At 49.6% G+C, this 19,848-nt stretch overlaps 1 protein-coding gene across 7 annotated transcripts in view; it reads left to right on the top strand.

Moving 5' to 3' along the window:
* The window catches only part of AKNA (AT-hook transcription factor), a 76,115-nt gene that overhangs the window by 33,691 nt on the left and 22,576 nt on the right, over positions 1-19,848 (top strand). For 5 of the 7 annotated variants that reach the window (XM_049895053.1, XM_049895050.1, XM_049895048.1 and 2 more), the window contains 14 exons: positions 304-431; positions 958-1,165; positions 2,873-3,027; positions 3,132-3,308; positions 4,343-4,589; positions 5,786-5,892; positions 6,640-6,851; positions 8,822-8,984; positions 10,755-10,931; positions 11,998-12,113; positions 12,743-12,889; positions 13,670-13,765; positions 15,401-15,517; positions 15,786-15,978. In XM_049895053.1, coding sequence (XP_049751010.1) covers positions 304-431; positions 958-1,165; positions 2,873-3,027; positions 3,132-3,308; positions 4,343-4,589; positions 5,786-5,892; positions 6,640-6,851; positions 8,822-8,984; positions 10,755-10,931; positions 11,998-12,113; positions 12,743-12,889; positions 13,670-13,765; positions 15,401-15,517; positions 15,786-15,978 — 2,243 coding nt within the window. Of the gene's footprint in view, positions 1-303; positions 432-957; positions 1,166-2,872; positions 3,028-3,131; positions 3,309-4,342; positions 4,590-5,785; positions 5,893-6,639; positions 6,852-8,821; positions 8,985-10,754; positions 12,114-12,742; positions 12,890-13,669; positions 13,766-15,400; positions 15,518-15,785; positions 15,979-19,848 lie in introns of those variants that run through there. The other 2 variants (XM_049895051.1, XM_049895055.1) reach the window with 2 other exon arrangements.

The raw sequence follows: 19,848 nt of genomic DNA, 5'->3' as shown, positions 1-19,848 counted from the left end.
CACTGGGACTGTCTTGGAACATACGTGTCCTCATAAGTCTATGCAGAAAGGGCTGGTGCCTGCTGGAGCTGGCGCCAAGGCTGTAACCAGGCCTGTGCTGTGCCAATTTAATGGTAGAAGGCTCCTCGGGAGAGAGTTAGACAAGGGCAGGCAAGCTCCAGAGGTTCCAAACCCCAGCCTCTGTCTCCTAGGGACTTGGGACGTCTCTGTAGACCCAGGGTGAGTCCCAGGGCCCACCATGTCTGCAGGGACGGAGTTCGTGGAGCCTGGGCACTCAGGTCCTCTAGCTTGCTTTGATTTCAGGGCTTCCAGTGGCTGAAGGCTGCCCACACAGCCCTAGAGGAGGAGTACCTGAGGGCTTGCAAGGATCAGCACCTGACTCAGCAGCCTGCCAGCTCCGAAGGGATGCCTGGGAAATTTGATCCCGAGAGGTAGGTGCTGGGGAGGGAGGCCCAGGAGGACAGATGGGCAGCCCCTGGGCTCTCTCGGTTGCCAGGAAGAAGGCTTGTTGCCCTCATAATTCGTACACAGGGGGACAGGGAGAAATCTTATCCCAATTAGCAACATAGCCAAATGGTGGAATATTGGAATTCTGAGATTTGGGTCACTTTGCACTCGTGGCAATGAGAAGAGGCCCTGAAGATGTGTAACTCTTCATTAGACGTGGGGAGACGGAGGTCAGAGGTGGAGGGTTTACTTAAGGTCCCACAGCCCATTGGAGGCAGAGTGCGGACTCAGGCTGGGGCCCTATGATTCCCAGCAGAGTCCTCTTTCATATTGTTTATTTTGGGTTCTCTAGATGGCAACGGGTTTGGCTTGGTTTACATAATATAAATGATGGCACTAAATGGGCCCCAGGAGGGCATTCTGTGGTGGTCTCTGCTCTGAAGCATGGCCCACCAGTCCTGTCTGATGTGCTGCCTTCCTGGGATCCCAGTGTATGTCTCCCCATTCCAGGGAGCTGGAGGCAGAGATATTCCAGTTGGGAATTCGCCTGGAAGAGCTCAAGGACCATGTGGACCAGCACAAGCAGAAGCCTGAGCCAGTAGGGTCAGACTCAGCTGTGGACAGCCCTCCACCTACACCTTCTCCTAGCCATCCAACAGGCCTACCCTCTCCTTCCCAACAAGCCCCCACGCCAGCCATCCAGACCCCCTACCCTGAGGTAATGCTTAGCCCAGCCATATTTGTTTGTTTCTCCATTTATTCATTTCTTGCTTTATTCATTTCTTCATCAAGTATTTATGAAGTGTATGCCACTCAGGGACTCCATAATCAATAGAGTACTTGTATTTTAAGGAAAATAATATTCATTTCAGGTAGCATTATTACAGGGGAAATAATAATGCCAGGACCCATACACGTGGTGGGGATTCAGTGGGAAACAAAAAAGATGGCCTCTACTCTACCTTCGTGGAATTTTCTGTCTAGGTGAAGATGTAACTAGTTACCCAGTTATTTGACTATAATTTGTGATCGTGTGCTGAAGGAGAAGTATGGGGTTCTGTGGCAATAGATAACAGGGTAACATGACCAAGTTTGGGAAATCAGAGAAGCTTTCCTAGAGGAAGTAATGCATGAGAACTGAGGAGTGAGTAGGAATAGCTGGGTGCAGAAGGGGACAAGCCAGTCAAGAGAAGTAGCCTGTGCAAAGGCCCTGTGGCTGGAGTGTAGAAAGTGAGGGACACAGTTGTCTTGTGGCTGGAGAGGCCACCAGGAGCCACGTGATGCAGGGTTTTGTGGATTACATCAAGACTATGGTTGTAAACTCTGCTGGGGTCGTTCAAAGGGGGATGACATAAGGGGATTTGAGGGTAGACCAGTTAGAGACTGATGCCGTGAGCTAGGGGAGGTGGCAGGGCAGACAGAAAGATGTGCATGAACTTGAGAGAGGTTTAGAAGGTACATTTGACTGGACTTGGCGTGGCAACAAGAGGGAAGGAAGCCAAGGATGACCGCCAGGCTTCCATCTCGTAGAGCCAGATGGGTGAAGCGGCTGTTCACAAAGATGGAAAACATCAGACAAGGATCTCAGGTAGAAGGGGCTCTGTAGAATTCTCTCCAGCCTGCACGAACCTCATGAGAGACTTTTACCATCTCGTTTTGCAGCTGAGCAAACTGAGCCTAGAGGCATCACACAGCTGGCAGTGGTGGGATCTCTATGCCTCCACACTCCTTGTTGCCTGTGCTGCAAAGACTTGTCCGTTGAGGACTGGAGCAGGAGGAAAGGCCTGGCATGTTAGGTGGGGCAGGGAGCTGGAAGAGGGCTGAGTGTCAGTATAATATTCATGACAGACGAGGTCTTGGTGGCCCAGCGAGTTGGGGACAGTTCTCTTACACTGTGCTCTGCCCCCGAGGTTATGAAAACTCTTCAAGCAGCAGTCATGCACTAGGGTGAAAACTAGAGTGTATCACCTTGAGGGTCTCCCATGCTCCCTCATGAAGGTGATTTTGGGGGCTGGAGTGGCCATACTGGAATGGAAATGGGTCAGGAGGCATGTTTCTACCAGGAAAGTTGGGTTCAAATGTTGACTCTGCCATTTGCTCTGTGTGACTCTTGGTAAATTATTCTGCCTTGTTGAGCCTCAGTTACCTGTCTATAAAATGGGTTCTCATATCAGCATGTACTGGTGGGATTTTTGTGATGTGATATGTATATAGTGCCTAGCACATAGTAGGTGCTCAATTAATGGAAGCCAGCATTGGTCACGTAGTCCAGTTCCCACATTTTTTGTGTGCATAGTGGAGTTAGTGAGTCTAATCTATTTCTCATTTCTCAGCACTCAGCAAGAGCCTGGCATTAGGTTGGTGCTTACAAAGTGGTATTTAGGTATTTACTGAACCTCTGCCCCTCTACCTTTCTGATCCCCAGCCTGATACCACTGGGGCTGGCCCCTGCTCTTTGCACTTGGATGTGGACGTGAGCTTCGTCAGCAGTGAGATGGAGGACAGGCCACGGGAGCTCCCAGCGCCACTCAGGCACAAGGAACTGCAGATGGAGCAAGATTTCCATGGCCTCCTGGAGCAGTGAGTGCCCCCCAGGAACAAGGCTGGCCTCCTTGGCCAGGGTGGCTGCTTCTCATCTGCCCCTGCTAGGCAGAAGACATGGCTACCTGTGTGTTCTTCTGCAGATATACCAGTGTGAAGTCCCTTCCAGGAGCCATGAGCACGGAGGAGAAAGAAGGGGAACAGGGATGCATCCTGGAAGTTGACGGGCTAGCTCCAGCTCCAGGGAACGGAGAGGCTACCAGGCTTACCCCACAGCAGCTCACAGAACAAGCTGAGAGAAGTCGCGGCACCACCCTCAAGTATGTCAGTGAACCTCCCCCACTTGTCCCATGCCTACTCTGAAACACAGCGGTAATAATTGTCATAGTGAGCTAGAAAGCCCTTTACAGTTTAGAAATTGCTCTCCTGCGCTCAGCATCTCTCTAGAATGTGGAATGTATACCATTGATAGCACTTGGAATGATTTTGGGTGATGTAGGGCAGGATTTCAGGTAGGACAGACTCAGCATTGAATAACATTCCCCTTTTCAGTCTCAGGCCTTCTAATTACATCAAAGAGAAAGACTCTGTTGCTGCTATTATAACTTCATCGCCTCTCTTGACTTTCCTTTAAGGAGAGAGAGAAAGAGAGAGGGAACATGAGCCTGAATGAACAGGCCTCAGGCCCAGGGCCTTCAGCAGGCAACAGGATCTATCTAGAATTTGGTAATACTGTTTCCGTGTCTATTTGCTTATTTTTTAATTTTGTTGTATTGTGGCGAGTACACATATACATATATATAAAACAAAAAATTTGCCATTTCAGCATTTTTTTACATGTAGAGTTCAGTGACATTAATTACTTTCCTTGTGTTGTACAACCACCAACTATCTGTTTCCAAATTTTGCCATCACCCCTAATACAAGCTCAGTGCTCCCCAAGTCTTGTATTTATTTTTAAAGTTGCTTTCTCTTTGTAACATGAAATCCTAATCTATTTATGATGAAATAATGTCTTTTTAAGTAGATTGATGTTTATGGAGATGGCTGAAATAGGGAAGATGGTCTGCAAATTCCAGAAGCCTGGAAAAGGCTGCTTTACCTCATTCGTTCTCATAGTATTTCCCTGGTGGTGTACTAGGTGGGTTTTTGTTGGACAAGTGAGGCTCAGAGAAAGGAAGCACCTTGCCCAAGGTCACACAGCTAGAAGGTGCAGAACCAGGATGGATACCCCGTGTCTGACTTCACACTCATGCCCTGGACTGCTTGCATCCTGGGACAGGCTGACCCCAGGGTCAGGGTTGTCCAGCTCATGCCAGGGCTCAGGGTTGGCATGCCTCTCTTTACCTGCCAGGGAGACCATGGAGCAGATAGTATCTGTGAAGCCATTGGGCTTCCAGACATCTGTGGCCAGAGATGGGTCCCTGCCAGGCCTGGGCAAGACTGAGGCAGCCCCTCCAGGCCCTGGCACACCACACCCCCCTGGAGGTACCAAGTCTGCGGCATCCCAGCAGAGCAGTATGACTAGCTTGGTGGGAAGTGGCACCTCTGAACGCCTTCCACAGAAGTCTTTCTGCCAAGCTGGTGGACCACCATTGGAGGTAAGCATCCACATAGGGGTGGGAGGACCTCTGGCTCAGAACCTCAGGGCCATCCCCTGGATCATCTGGAGTTTTCTGCCTCCAGGCTTTCCTCATGCCATTCCTTCCTAGAATGCCTGCTGCTCACGTCCCTGCCAGTCACACTTGGCTCATCATTGTGGCATTATGCCCAATGCCACCACTTTGCTGTGTGGCCCCATTCCCAACCCCATCCCTCTGCCAGGAGCCCTTGTTCCTCCTCTGAGTATCTGCAGCCATTGCCTGTATCTCTCCGAGCCTGCTTATCACAGCCAGGTGGCTAGTTCTTGACTCTGTGCCCTATTTGTGCATTAGAGTGGTGATTCTTAAACTGTCACAGGGGTCCCAGGCCACTGTGAAAATGTGACTTATGCTACGGGTTCTTTCAAGGAATAATGCATATATGTGCATGTGTATACACACACACACACACATTCTGCCTATAGTTTCAGGGTCCAGGGACCTTCTGCAGCGGTAATGAGCTCGTGGTAAGGATCTCTGCACCTCTTGAGGGCAGGCAGCTGGCATCATTCTATTTGTGTCCTTCGTGCCTTGCCTTGGAGTCCCTGAGTGGTGCAAAGGTTAATGCACTTGGCTGCTAAACAAAAGGTTGGAGGTTCAAGTCCACTCAGAGGTACTTTGGAAGAAAGGCCTGGAGATCTATTTCTGAAAAAATCAGCCACTGAAAACCCTATGGAGCACAGTTCTACTCTGACACACATGAGGCCACCGTGAGTTGGAGGTGGCTTGACGTCAGCTGGTGTGTGGTGGTATAGGAGGTATACATGTTTGATGGATTTTCTTTTCCTGATACATTGGGCTAAAGTGTTTCTGTAGTCAGAAAAGGCCAAGGAATGTTTTCTCCTCTTTCTATTGCTCATCTTAGGAAATCTGCTAGAGTCACTTCTCCCGGGGCCTCTAGCTCCCACTCCTCAGGAGAGCAGGGCTTGCAGTGAGCCCAGAATTGCTCAGTGCACACTCAGGACCTGGAGTCCCTGCTGTCAGTCCAGTGCTCATGCTGGGCCCTGAGGGCTTGAGGACTCTCACACCCTTGGCCTGGTTGTTGGGAGTCGGGCCAGCCTCCCAGTTGTTGGGAAGGCCAGGCCAGCATTTGGGAAGGGCTTCCCAGTGTGCCTTGAACACATTCCTCAGACTTAAAGGGATACTGCCTCTTTCAGGAGCCCTGGATGGCATCCCCAGAGACAGACAGTGGCTTTGTGGGCTCAGAAACCAGCAGAGTGTCACCTGTCACCCAGGCCCCAGAGCACCGGCTATCCCACATCAGGTATCCTGGGGACCCCCACCATTGTCCCATCAATGTCCACAGATCTGGGAACCAAAGTACCTGTGATGCACAGGAGTTGATAGTCTGAGCATTCACAGACCTCTGTTCTGGACCAGACTTCATTTTGTCTTACCAGTGATGGTTCGCTGTCCCATTTTACTGATAGAGAGGAACAGAGGCTCAGACAGGGGAAATGACTTGCCCAATGTTACTCAGCCAATGAGCGACAGACCAGGAAATAAATATTGGTTGAACAAATAAATGAATGAATCGGTGAATGAATAAAAACCATAGGGAGGGTTGTGTGAGGTGAACAGAAGGCAAGGGCAAAGGGCAAACATGGCGGCTATGTGAGGAGGAAGCTGGGCGGGAACCCAAAAGGAAGGCAAAAGGTAGGGGGGACATAGGTGAAGGGCGACATGCTGGAGTCACCATGTAGAGGTGGTGGCGTCTAAAACCAAGTGACTGCAAGAAAGTGCTAGAAATTCTATGTTTCTTTATATTCTCTAAAAAACAAATTGAGCTTTATTATTTTCCAAATGTGGGTTGGCAAATGTATAGCTGTGTAGTTTATAAACAAGTGTATACAGAATGGGGGTACAGCCTCAAAAATATTGTATTGCCGGGGATGCAAAGCCCCCAAGGCTGGGAGCTCATTGGTTTAGCAAGTGGGGGGACTCGGAGGCTGTGGTTTGAGGGCTTCCCTCTGCGTGACCTCAATCTGTTTCTCCCTCCCTGGTTCTTCAGCACCCCAGGGACATCAGCCCAGCCCTTTACTACATCTGTGCCCCAGGATGGAGCCTCCCACTCCCAAGCGAGGGGTCCTGTGGTCCCCGGAACAGCTGCTGAGCCCAGCACACCCAGGAGCCAAGTGCAGAGACATCTTTCCGGCCTGGGCAGTCCTCGCCAGCATAGGGCACCCAGCTTCTACCTAGAGCGGACATTGACAGCAGGGATGGGTGAGTGGACAAACCTGGGTGGGCTAGAGTCTGGGGGGTGGCTTGACCTCATGGATTAAAGAAACAAAAACCCACACACAAAAAACCTTGTATTACCCTTTAAGAAAACAAAAAACCAAACCCACTGCCGTCGAGTCAATTCCGACTCATAGCAACCCTACGGAACAGAGTAGAACTGCCCCATAGGGTTTCCAAGGATTGCCTGGTGGATTTGAATTGCTGACCTTTTGGTTAGCAGACATAGCTCTTAACCACTATGCTACCAGGGTTTCCTGTATTGCCCTTTAGGATACAAAATATGCAGGTTAATGGTAGGCAAATTTGAAATTATTGATGTTAGTTGCTGTTGAGTCAGACCCTGATTCATGTGACCCCTTGTACAACGGGATCAGACTGTTATGATCTATAGGGTTTTCACTGGCTGATTTTTGGACGTAGATTGCCAAGCTTTTCTTCCTAGTCTGTTAGGACAATCTGTTGAAACCTCTTTAACACGATAGTAGCCTCCAATGACAGATGGTGGTGGCTATGCATGAAGTTCATTGGCCAGGAATTAAACCCAGGTCTCTCACATGGAAGGCAAGAACTCTACCAGCGTGAACCACAGCCGCCTCTGAAATTACAGATAGAGTGGACAAAATGGAAAAATTCTGCAGAAAACTGTCATAGAACTTGTAAGCTGTTTTCTTTGCCAACATATATGTGTGTTTATTTACACCTGATACATATATGTGAAAATGTATGAGAACTTTTATCGAAATAAAACACACGTACAGAAAAGAACATAAATTAATGAATTTCCATAAAATAAACACACTCAGACCAAGAGTGTTGTTCCTGGAAACCCAGGACCCCTTATGAGCCCCTTCTAGTCACTCCCATCCCTCCTAAAGGTAGCCAGTATTCTGACTTCTAGCACCACGGGTTAGCTTTGCCTCTTTTTAAGGTTTGTCAGTTTAAAAAAAAAACAAAAAAACTTTTTAACTAAACCTTTCATTTTGAGATAATTGTAGATCCACACATAGTTGTAGGAGATAATAGACAGGGATCCCATGTGCCCTTCATCCAGCTTCTGCCAATGATGATAACATCTTGCAAAACTATAGAACAATATCACAAGCAGGATAGTGATATTGATACAGTCAAGATACAGAACACACCATCACAAGGATCCCTCAGGTTGCCCTTTTATAGCCACGCCTACTTCCCTCCCACCCCCACCCCCTCTCCTTAATGCCTGGCAACCACTAATCAGTTCTCCATTTCTACCATTTTGTTGTGTCATTTCAAGAATGTTATATAAATAGAATCATACGGTATGTGACCTTTTAGGATGGGCTTTTTTCATTCAGTGTAATTCTCTGGATTCATTTAGGTTGTCGCGTGTATCAATAATTCATTCCTTTAAATTGATGAGTAGTATGCCAAGTTCATTGTTTTTAACACACAGGTTTTTATTGTTTGGTCACCGACCTCTTCGAGAGGCTAGCTAAAGTTATGAATGCTCTCTCCAGAAAGACACACACATGCAAAGGTGTAAACACACACATGTGAAGGTATAAACACACACATGCAAAGGCGTGGTTGCCGTTTCAGGGGGACATGGAGGCTCCAAGCCAGTCCCAGAACTACATGGTGAGATGCGTGACAGAGTCTGGAGGAACCCAAGTGAGGGGGTGATTAACTCTTTGCAGAGGGGACCGTCTTGAAGACTTGGATCTAATGCAGTAATGGTGAATGGGCGGGTAGTATTCTTGTTAGCAGTGGCTCTGCAGGCCCAGCTTAGCACCCCAAGCCCCCAGCAAAAGACACATCTCTGGTTCTGAGATCAGTGGGTCACTGACCTCATCAGGAAATTCATTTGTCACCTCAGCTGGGCACCGTCTCTTCATCCCATCGTTTTACCCACACGAGTTTGAGCTTCAAGGATCCTCTCTGTGGTATCCTCACTTTGGTCTCTGTCTCCCTAGCAGTCCCTTCCTCGGAGTTCAAGGGACGAAAGCGGATTTCTGAACAGCTCCTCCCCAGCAAGTCACTCAGCTCACCCCCCACCCTGGCCCCTGCAGCTGCCCCTCTGACCCACGGGCTGACAGAGACCACCCCCAGCCTCCTCCTCACCAGGACGGGGCGAGAGTAAGTTGAATACTTAGGGACGACAGATTGAATTAATCATACAGACGGGGAGTGGTGCATTTGAGAAGAGATATTTAGGCACCCACAGGACTTGGTCATAGATTAACTGCAAAGGATGTTAAGGGAAACAGAAGAGTCTAGAATAACTCAGATTTCTGGCTGGCCAGACTTTTGGATGTTGACGTCATGTATGGAGTTGGGGAACTCAGGAAGGGAAGTAAGTTTGCAGAGGAGGATGAATTTTAAGTGCCAGCTGGCACTCAGTAACTAAAGAGTTAAGTCAGGAAGACTGAGATACTGATAAAAACAACCCTGAGAGAGGAAGTGACACCTGAGTGTGTCTTCCAAAAGCCTCAGGTCTCATAAACCCTCATTTAACAGCCTTCACCTCCAGAGGGAGCCAGAGCTGCCCTCTGGCCCTGCACGCGGGGGTTAACTCACCATGGGAGCTCTGTCTCCGCCACCTCCGCCCTCATGGTTTGCATTGGAAACCCCAACAATATCTCCCTGGGGATTGCCAGGGGAACGGACTGCCCTTGGAAGCACAGTGTGCAGGGACATAGCCTGAGAGAGGTCTCCCCTCCCTCTGGCACATTCATCTCAGAGCCAATGTTTGCTGGGGGTGGCTCCAGGAGACACTCCCCCTCTACTGCAGGGACCACCAGGCAAGAGCTAACCCTGAGGGGAGCCCCCACCCGGAGCTGGCCCAAGACAGAGCCTGCAGCAGCCCAGAAGACGGCCAAGCTGAGCCCAGCCTCCAACCTTTAGGGTGTGGGGTGTTTTGTGTGTGTGTAGGGGTAGGTCTGGGCGGGATTGTCTGCACACAGTGCCAGTAATGCCCAGAGAACGAGCCTGTAGAGATTCAGGGACTGAAGGAAGAGAAATCCAAACACTATTTGCCATCTGGATGCAAATAAGAGGTTGCAGGTAAAAGGTTGAGCTGGGCTTGGTGGTTTGGCAGGGATTACAGCAGCTTAGCAAACAGTGCCCTGCATCTTCCAGTCTGCTCTCATTCAGCCGTCCCATCCTGTTGGTGGTAGGATGCACCCTGATGTGTTATTGTCCTCTCTTCGTCTGTGCCCAGCCCTTTGTTCTGCTCCCTCTTGAAGTCTGGCACCCAGCTTAGTAATTTTCCTGAGCACCTAAGAGATGTAAGGGGTCCAGGGGCTGCAAGATGGGGAAGACCTACTCCCTGCCAGCCAGTGGCTCCCTATCTGGCCGGGAGACCCATCAAGAAGCTTCTTCTGCCAGGGGTGGAGGGATGGGCCTGAACATCCCCAGGGAACATCTTAGGGGAAGAGGCTGAGCAAGGGCAGGAAGAAGCAAGGCCTGGATGGACAGACAGTTAGGACTTCTGCAGATAGAGGAAGAGGAAGGAGAGAAGCCCAGGGGCTCAGGCAGGTCAGAGTTCAAGCTTTAAAGTGGAACTTGAGCCAACGCCCTCTTCTTTCTGCATCCTCATCTTTGTCCTGAGAACTTGTCACTGGTGTGTCATAACAGCTACTCAGAGGCCCTGCATGTTAGGATGTGTAAACCTCAAAGGAAGGTTCTGTCCTGCTCACCAAATACGCAGCAACATGAACTCAGCTGTCAAGGGGTGTGGCCAGAAAAGTGGACGTGCAGGGAAATTCTGGAGTCCTTTGACAGCAGAGATGGAGCCTTTGCCTGGTGCAGAGGGGCAGAGGCTGCTGCTGGGTCCAGGCAGCATTCCGGGGGTGGCTGCAGCTCCATTTACCGTGGATCTGTTCTTTGTCTCCACCCCCACCCCAGCCAGGCCATCCGAGAGCTGCAAGAGGAGGTGTCCCGGCTCCGCCTGCGGTTGGAGGACAGCCTGCACCGGCCCTCCCAGTGGAGCCCGACGCGCCCAGCGTCCATCCCTGACCGCACCGCCGGGGCCCGGGACCGACCAGCAGATTCCTCAGTTACCTGGGGCTCCCGCTACGGCAGGTGGATGACCCTAAAACTCCTGCCCCTGTGCCTTGGTGGCAGCCATAGAAGACAGACTGGGCTGGCCTCTGACTCTCCCCAAACATGTGGACTCAGACACTGCCATGCCCACTCTCTCACTCATTCACACATTCATTCATGCCTGCGTTTTTTATTGTGTAATATTTAATGTAAAAGAATGTATAATTACAAAAAAAAAAAATCCACTGCCATAGAGTCAATTCCGACTCCTAATAGCCCTATAGGATGAAATAGAACTGCCCCAGAGGGTTTCCAAGACTGTAAATCGTTACAGAAGCAGACTGCCACGTCTTTCTCCTGCAGAGGGACTGTTGGGTTCAAGCCGCTGACCTTTAAGTTAGCAGCTGAGCACTTTAACCTCTGCACTATCAGGGCTTCTATAGAAACACATATGTTAATAATAAGGAAACCCTGGTGGTGTCGTGGTTAAGTGCTCCAGCTGCTAACCAAAAGGTTGACAGTTTGAATCCACCAGGCGCTCCTTGGAAGCTCTATAGGCAGTTCTACTCTGCCCTATAGGGTTGCTTGGAGTTGGAATCGACTTGACACCAACAGGTATGACTTTTTTTTTTTGGTTAATAATAAAGTACAATACAGTGAATATCCCTGAACCCACCACCCAACTAAAGGGCTAGAACATTTCTGAGATGTCGACCCTCTTACCCACTCAGTAGTCGTTCGTTTACGACGATGACTTATAAAATCAGCTAACCTTTTTTGAGTATTTTCCATGGGAAGGAACTATGGGAAGTCTTCATGGACGTTGTCTCATTAATCCCCTCAGCAACCTCTAAGGTAATTGCTCTTATTATCCCCATTTAATAGATTTTCTTTTTTTTTTTTTTAATAGATGAGGAAATTGAGGGTCAAAGAGGCTCAGAGCCTCTGTGAACCTGACTCCAGAGACTTTGGTGTTGACTTCCATGCTCTTGTCCTCCCATTACATTATAAGTATTTCCCCAGGTTCGCCTTCTTGCTGATCATCTTTAAAGGCTGCATAAGAGTAGGATATCCAATGACGTTGTCTTTCTTTCTCGTTTGCTAGTAAATCCACAGAGAGATTGTCTGCTGAGCCTGGAGGTGCAGAGCAAGCCGTCCTTTTAGGAAGGCGACGAGCCAGATCCTCCTCGTTGCCTCGGGAGGTACCTCGGCTGTCCCTGAGTAAGTGATCGCCTGCCAGCACTGGTTTCTAGAGGCTATAATCTGGGCATGTTGGCTCAGAGGTCAGAGACCACAGGAGCCTCCTTAGAGGAAACTTGGAGAAGGTTTTCTGTGTGTTTGTTTTAGGCAATTATAGTGGCTTCTAGTACTAGCCACGTGTACTGCACACCTACCATGCGCTGGCTGTCTGCTGAGGACTTTGTATATATTATCTCTCTTATGCTTCCCTGCAAGGTGGGTCGTGTCACCCACATGCTGCAGATGAGGACGCTGAAGCCCAGAAAGTGCAGACGACTTGCCTGAAGTCCTGCAGTGAGTGGCTAGGAACCTGGCTTGAATCAGTGGCTGGGGTTCAACCCCAGCTCTACCCGTTCTTGGCCAGGCTGTTTCCTGCTGTGAACAGTTAAAAGTCCCGCCGACAGTGCAGTAATAACAGCACCCACCTCGCGGGGTGGTCGTGAAGGTGCACAACACAGCACACGCAGGGCCTAGACCAGCACTCAGCTCAAGGCCAGTGATCCCTGTGTGTCAGCTGCTATCACTAAGGGCAGATCTAGGATTAAAACCCAGGCATCTGAGCTGTGTGGCCCTACTCCCCTACCCTTTCTGATCCCCTCTCTCCCTTCCAGCCTCTGAATCCGAGCCAGTCTCCCCACAGCCCTTCTCCGAAAAGAGCAAGACTACGGAGGACAGTCCACAGGCAGCTCAAGACAGAACGAGAGGAGGGGGCAGCGCCAGACGGCCAGACAGGGTCACCTTCCGAGGCCACTACACAGGTAGGCCGGGAGGGAGGGCTGGGGGTGGGCACCCTCCCTGGGGTGGTCCCTTCTGTCATGAGCAACCTTTTCCATTTACCCAGTGGGCCATCCACATATTCTGGACATTTTATACATTCTGTGATAGGAAAAACATCATAGAGTATTGCCTCAGTGAATCTTGAGTGTGTTTGTTTATTCATTCTGGGAACAGTGTCCGACACTCCTTCTTCCCCAGGGCCCACATTCCATTTGGGGGAAGCTAGGCAGCACATCTCACAGATACAGCTGTGTTCAGTTCCCCCAAGAAGCCTATGAAATCAGCACTGTGATCATGCTGTTCACTGCCACTTGGAGCACGGGAGAAAACGTCTAGGGTGTACTCCATTGACAGACCCCAAGCCCAAGCATTCAAGTGAAATCAGCAAATCAGGGTCTGGGGAGTAGGATCACCATTCATGATAACTTACCATTTCTTCCTGGCCTACTTTCAAATTCTAACCCAGCTTGAATGTTACTGCATGTCAAGAACTGGACAGCTGGTGCTTAAACAGGGTTGAAGGTGAAACAGAGTAGGAGTCTGGAGAGAGCTTACAATAAACAAATGTGTGTGTTTATATATGGGTATGTATATGTATGTATGCACTTATATATGTACATACATGTGTACATATATGATACACATATATGTGTGTATGTGTCTGAAACTATTAAAACCATACAGAGGAAGAGGAGGGAGTGTTATACCAAAATCCTGCCCAATTCTGCATCCAGTGGTGACTCTCCTATTTCTTTTCTCAGGCCAGGAGTACCATGTCCTGTCCCCCAAGACTGTCCAGAGAGGCAGTGGCACAGTTTCCTGTCCCCACTGCCAGCTTATTAGGACCCAGGACCCAGGTAAGGGACAGTACCTGGAGAAGCGGTCAGGCCAGCTGAGGCTGTAGATTCATAGTCTCGGGGAGGGTGCCATTGGGCCAGACATGGGGCCTGCCCTGAGCTCAGTGACAGGCATGGACAGGGGACTGGGATTTTTTCTGAGCTTCTCTGCCCTACCAGGGTGTCCTGCCATCATACCTGTTGCTGCAGGTACAGCTGCCTGAAGCCAGCTTCCTTGACCTTGACATGGAGAAACCATGAACATGATTTTGGAAGTTCCTGAAGGATCTTGATGGGGTGGTGGGGAGTGCCAGGCAGCAGGGGCACTGGCAGTTGTGATTATGTCTTATCATCTTTTCGGCCCACCCCCCCACACTCCTTACCCCTTTCCCTTCAAGTCCAACATGGAGGAGTATTGGGGAGAGCAGTGGCCTGAGAACCCTGACACCTAAATTTTCATACTGTTTCTGCCAGTGACTTGCTGTGTGGCCTTAGGCTAGCTCCTTAACTTCTCTGAGCCTCAGGCTCCACATACATAATGAAAGGGTTGAAAGAGATGATCTTTGAGGCGCTTGCCAGTGACATGATGATGATGATGATGTTGATGGAACTGCCATTTATTAAGCACTTACTGTGTTCAGGGCATCATGCTAAGGGTTTAACATACATTAATCCTCCTCACAAATCTAAAAAAAAATTCTATAAATTAAAAAAAAAAACCCACTGCCATCTAGTCGATTTCGACTCACTACTATTATGCCCATTTTATGGGTAAGGACCCTGAAGCTCCGAGAGGTTAAGTAACTTGCCCAAAGGCACACAGCTTACAAGTGGTAGAGCTAGATTTTGAACCCAGGTCAGTAACTCCAGAGTTGCAGCTCTTCACCGCCCTGCCACTTTGCCTTCCAACAGGCCTCTCTGTTTATTTGTTTATTTATTCATTCATTTTTTTTCCTTTTTAATTCAACATATTCTATACCTGCCCATACCGGGCTCTAGGACCCGCCCCAGTGAACTTTCATCCAAGCAGACAGTGACAAAACAGTGGTCAGAGCTGGAATAGAGGTGCACAGGGCAGGGCTGGATGGGCAAGAAGTCTTCTTGGAGGGCATGACGGCTGAGCTGAGGCCTGAAGGAGAAGTAGGCCAGCCCCAGAACTCACCCAGATGAGGCGTTGGGGGTTGGGGCGGGGAGAGAACAACATGCCCACTCTCCTGCTCCCCTGGTTCTCAGGAGACTGTTCTGGGACACTCCCCCATGGAGAACAAGCCTGTCTCACTGTGGCAGAATGGGTCTGCAGTCGGGAGAGCGTGGGCTTGGGCTCAGACAGAGGACTGCCATTTCCAAGCTCTGAAACCTTGGCAAACTGCTCAACCTCTCAGGGCCTCCGTTTCCCCATATGTAAAACGGGGGAATGATGATAGTAGCCAGCTCATGGCTTGCTGGGTTTGTTAAAATAATGCATGAAAGCTCTTAGCAGAGGGCGTGGCTCATTAAATGCTTACACGCACTGCCATGGTTGTCATTGTTCCTGTGACCACCCAGATGGAGGTGGCTTGTCTCCTCTGCAGTGGTCCCTGAGGAAAGCTCAGTGCTGTGGGGCTCCAGGGCCTGATTTGTGCATAGTCCTCTCCTGACATCTCTTCCTCCTCCTAGGCGGTGCTGCCACCAGGGACCCTCTGGGACCATCTCCAACCGATACTCCTCGGTGTCCCACGTGTCATCGAGTTGTGCCCACCCCAGAGAGGGAGGGCCCAGACACAGCCACCTCTGGTAGGAACCAATGCTCAGTTTCTTCTCTCAGCCAGACCCTCAGCTCTTGACCAAGGTTCAGGGATCTGGGCAGATTTAGTGAGGGTGGCTGTTTTCCCAGTTCGGGGCCAAACGAATTGGGCACATGATTTGCTTCTCACAGCTAGGTGTTCCCCAGAGTGGCAAGCCCAGCACCCAGCTCTGGCGGGGAGGGACTAGGCGCACCCACGTTCCCTGCTAGATCTTCCTAAGTGGTCACACTGTCTCTGTGGTGTTCCCTCCCTGACAGGAGCAGAAAAGCCCGCCACAAGGAGAAACGCACCTTCTGACTCAAGCCCCAAGCAGAGGAGCAAGCAGGTGGGGTCGCCGCCACGGCCACCCCCTGGGCTGTGGTATCTGGCAGGCACACCCACAGCACCAGCCTCTCCGGCCTTTGCCTATGTCTCCTCGGTGCCTGTCATGCTTTACTCACCAGCCACTGTGTAAGAACCTTTTTTCTCAACCCTCCCGGCCTCTCTGTTTGGCAGTCAGACCTACGTCAGGGCAGCTGAGAACCCAGGTGCCCCTGTTCTCTGGTGTCTCACCCCACGTGGGTAATGTACAGAAGCTTACAGCCTTGTGGGGATTTAGAGCCTTAAACATCTTCCCTTTCCTTGTGGGTCTTTCTGCATGCAAGTAACCAGCACTTAAAAAAAAAAAAAAACAACTTTATTTTTTAGAACAGTTTTAGATTTACAGAAATATTGAGCAGCTAGTACAGAAATCCAGCCCCCTACACACACACACACACACACACACACACACGTAGTTTCCTCTGTTATTAGCATCTTATATTATTATGGTACGTGTGTTATAATTAAGGAGGCAATATTGGTATATTATTATTAACTAAAGTCCATAGTTTATTCCGGTTTCCTTACCAGCTGACAAGGCCTTTCTTCTCAGGTGCCTCTGGGTAGATTCCAACCTCCAGTTTCTCGGTAATCAGCAAGTGTGTTATCAGTTTGCGCCACCCAGGGACTCCCAGGTTCCCTTAGTTTGTACCTAATGTCCCTTTTCTGTTCCAGGATCCCATCCGGGGCACAACATTCCATTGAGTTGGTTCCTTAGGTTCCTCTTGGCTATGGCAGCTTCTTAGACTTCCCTTGTTTGTGATGACCTTGAGAATTTTGAGGAGTACTGGTCAGGTATACTGTAGGATGAACACTTACTTTTTACATGGATTTTGGACATAACATCAATCAAGACAGAAAACTCAGCGGTTGAGGCAGAAGGAGGTTCAGGAGTTAGTCAGACAGAGCTGCGTTTGAATCCTATCTGCCACTTACCAGCTGTGTGGCCTTGGCAAAACTACTTCTCCGAGCCTCAGCTTTTCCATCTGTTAAATGGGAATAGTCTCAGTCGTGTACAGTTGTGTGGAGATTAAAATGAGGCACATGGCAAGAACCAAAAAAGATGTTTGTAATGTAGTATGGCAATGCTGAATGAGTGGTAGCTTTCTCGTCATAACCCATATCACTGTTGTTCAATGTTGTCATTAGTAAGAGTAAAAGTAGGTTCAGTATGACAGAATTGGGTAGGAAAAAGAAGGCTGGACCATGGATTTGGAGGCTTGCCTTTTCGTCCTGACTGCCACCAACTAGTGCTCTGCCTCAGTTTCCCCCACTATAAAACAAGTCGATTGGGACTCAATTTCTTCAGTGGCCCTCTGTCTGTGATCAGTAAGGGCCAGAGTCACTGTGAGGACTAGGGTTTGGTAGGAGCAGAGGTCCTCTGCTAGGACCCGGGCCCCGCAACATGGTTTCTGGCTGCCTTCTCAGCTGAGTCCGGGCAAGTCGCTAAGGAACCTTCTGCACCAGCGTCAAAAGCCCGTCCTGCCCTCTCAGGTTCCCTGCAGAGCAGGTGGAATCTGCCTGTGCCCGGCTCATTTGCCAGGAAAGTTTGTGCCTGGAATTTTCCCATGGCCTTGGTGCCCAGAATAAAGGTCTGAGTGGCCACAGCAGCCGTGGGATCCTTTTACTTCTCGAGGCCCCACTCTGCATTCTCCCGGGCTCAGATCTGTGGGCAAAACTAGCCAGATTGCTGTCCTCAGGCTTGGATGGGCCATGGGGAAGGGGAAAGTCCCTGGGCTTTCCCAACAGTCTTCGCCAGCAGTAGCCATGTAACCTTGAGCGGCTCACTTTGCTCCTCTGTGCCTCAGTTTCTTCCTCTGTGAAATGGGTTGTGGTGAGGATTAAATGAACTAATCCATGGAAAGCTGTAATACATAGAAGGTGGCTGATAAACCATAGTGCTTCTAACTCTCCTAGAATTAAGGCTGTTGTTGCTCAGTGCCTGAGGCCCCCGTGCAGTTTAGAATGGTAAATGGGCCTGTGCTGCCACCTGCTGGTCAGCTTCCCCATAGCCCCTGTCTACCTGAACTGGTTTTCTTCCAGCTTCTGCCCTGAGGGGAGTTTTGGGTAACTTTCAGGTTAAGCTGACCATCAAATTAAAAGAATATGGGGGCATCTGGCAACCCCAAAGTTACGCCAGATAGTCCCCTAGAAGAGAATGTGGGTTGTTGTTAAGGCCAACGTGTTATACTGCCTCCTGCATCACTTAACGTTCTCCAAGCTTCACTTTCCTCATCTGTACAATAAAAAGATAGCGCTGGCTCACGTATCTCGGAGGATGAGGATGCCATCACTGGGCTAGGCACTGTGTTTAACCTTTTGAGGACCTGCCAGACTGTTCTCCAACCAGGCTGCACCATTTCACATTCCCTCCAGCAGTGTATGAGGGTTCTGATTTCTCCATATCCTTGTTGACACTTCTATTCTCTGTCTTTTTTTATTTTAGCCAAGTAGCAAGTTTGAAGCATGTGAAGTGGCATCTCACTGTGGCCTTGAATTACATTTCCCAAATGACTAATGAAAGGAGCCCTGGTGGCTCAATGGTTAAGTGCTCAGCTGCTAACCTGAAGGTCGGCAGTTTGAACCCACCAGCCACTCCAAGGGAGAGAGATGTGGCAATCTGCTTCCATACAGATTCCATACAGCCTTGGAAACCCTATGAGGCCGTTCCACCCTGTCCTATAGGGTCACTATGGGTTGGAATCGACTTGACAGCAATGGGTTTTGGAAATGACTAATGAGGAATCCCTGGGCGGTGCAAACAGTTAACATGCTCATCTGCTAATCAAAAAGTTGGAGGTTTGAGTCTACCCAGAGGCACCTCGGAAGAAAGGCCTAGTGATACACTGCCGAAAAATCAGCCATTGAAAGCTCTGTGGAGCACGGTTCTACGCTGACACGCATGGGGTTGCCATGAGTGAAGTTGACTTGAGAGCTACTAGTTTTAAGGACTTACAATGTGGAGCAGTTTTCCATGTGTTTATTGGCCATTTGCATGTCTTCTTTGGAGAACTGTCCATTCAGATCCTAGCAAAGCCTTTATACGCACTGTACATAGTGCAAGTCAGAAGGTGGAGGCTCAGTAGTAAATATAACCAGAGTTGGCTGAGCCCCTACCCTGTGCCAGGCAAGACGCCAGTGCCTGATGTGGGCCAAGTCTTCCCAAGCTCCACCCTGCTGTATTTAGGCTCATGCTTCTTTATCTCCCCTTCCCTTTGTTCTACTACACAGAAGCCACACCCCCTTCTTGTCCTCTGCAGTGTCTTTGAACTCTAAACTTGCATCCCTGGATGAATGAATGCAGTAGCCACTTCTTGGGGAAATCCCTGCTCATCTTGTGGCCTCTTCAGCCTGTCTCCCCCAGCACTTTCAAACAGCACCCACATTCCCTCAGGACCCACCTGGGAAGGTCGCCCTTCCCCAGCAGTCCCTCCCGTGTCCACAGAATCCTAATTCCACATTTCCCTAGAGTTCAGTGCTTGACAAATGGGACTTGCAGATATCTTTCCAAAGGGAGTGGGGGGAGGGGTTGTCAATGCAGAGCCTGGGGTGATCCTGGTCTCCTGAGATCCTGGCTTTCAGATTAGAAGCTCTAATAAGGCAGAGTCCATGTTTGTTCCTTCAGCACACTAGCAGGTGTATAGTAAATGGTGAATAAATATTTGCTAAATTAACAGGTAGATGGAACTAACCCTTCTCAAAGACTTCCTCTAGGTCAGTCACTCTCTCTTTGTTACCTTCTTTCATCCTTCCATCAAGTCCCTGGGAGTAGGTGCTTATTATTCCCATTTTCTCGTTGGCTAATTTTCAGAAGTAGATTGCCAGGCCTTACTTCCTACTCTGTCTTCATCTGGAAGCTCCACTGAAACCTGTTCAGCATCATAGCAATACACAAACCTCCACTGCCAGACGGATGCTGGCCATTTATGAAGTGCGTTGGCTGGGATTTGAACCCGGGTC

Source organism: Elephas maximus, chromosome 9 (assembly GCF_024166365.1).
Source record: "Elephas maximus indicus isolate mEleMax1 chromosome 9, mEleMax1 primary haplotype, whole genome shotgun sequence".
In the NCBI taxonomy this organism is placed as follows: domain Eukaryota; kingdom Metazoa; phylum Chordata; class Mammalia; order Proboscidea; family Elephantidae; genus Elephas; species Elephas maximus.
Note: the sequence above shows the minus strand (reverse complement) of the source record. Positions and strands in the feature narration are given on the sequence as shown.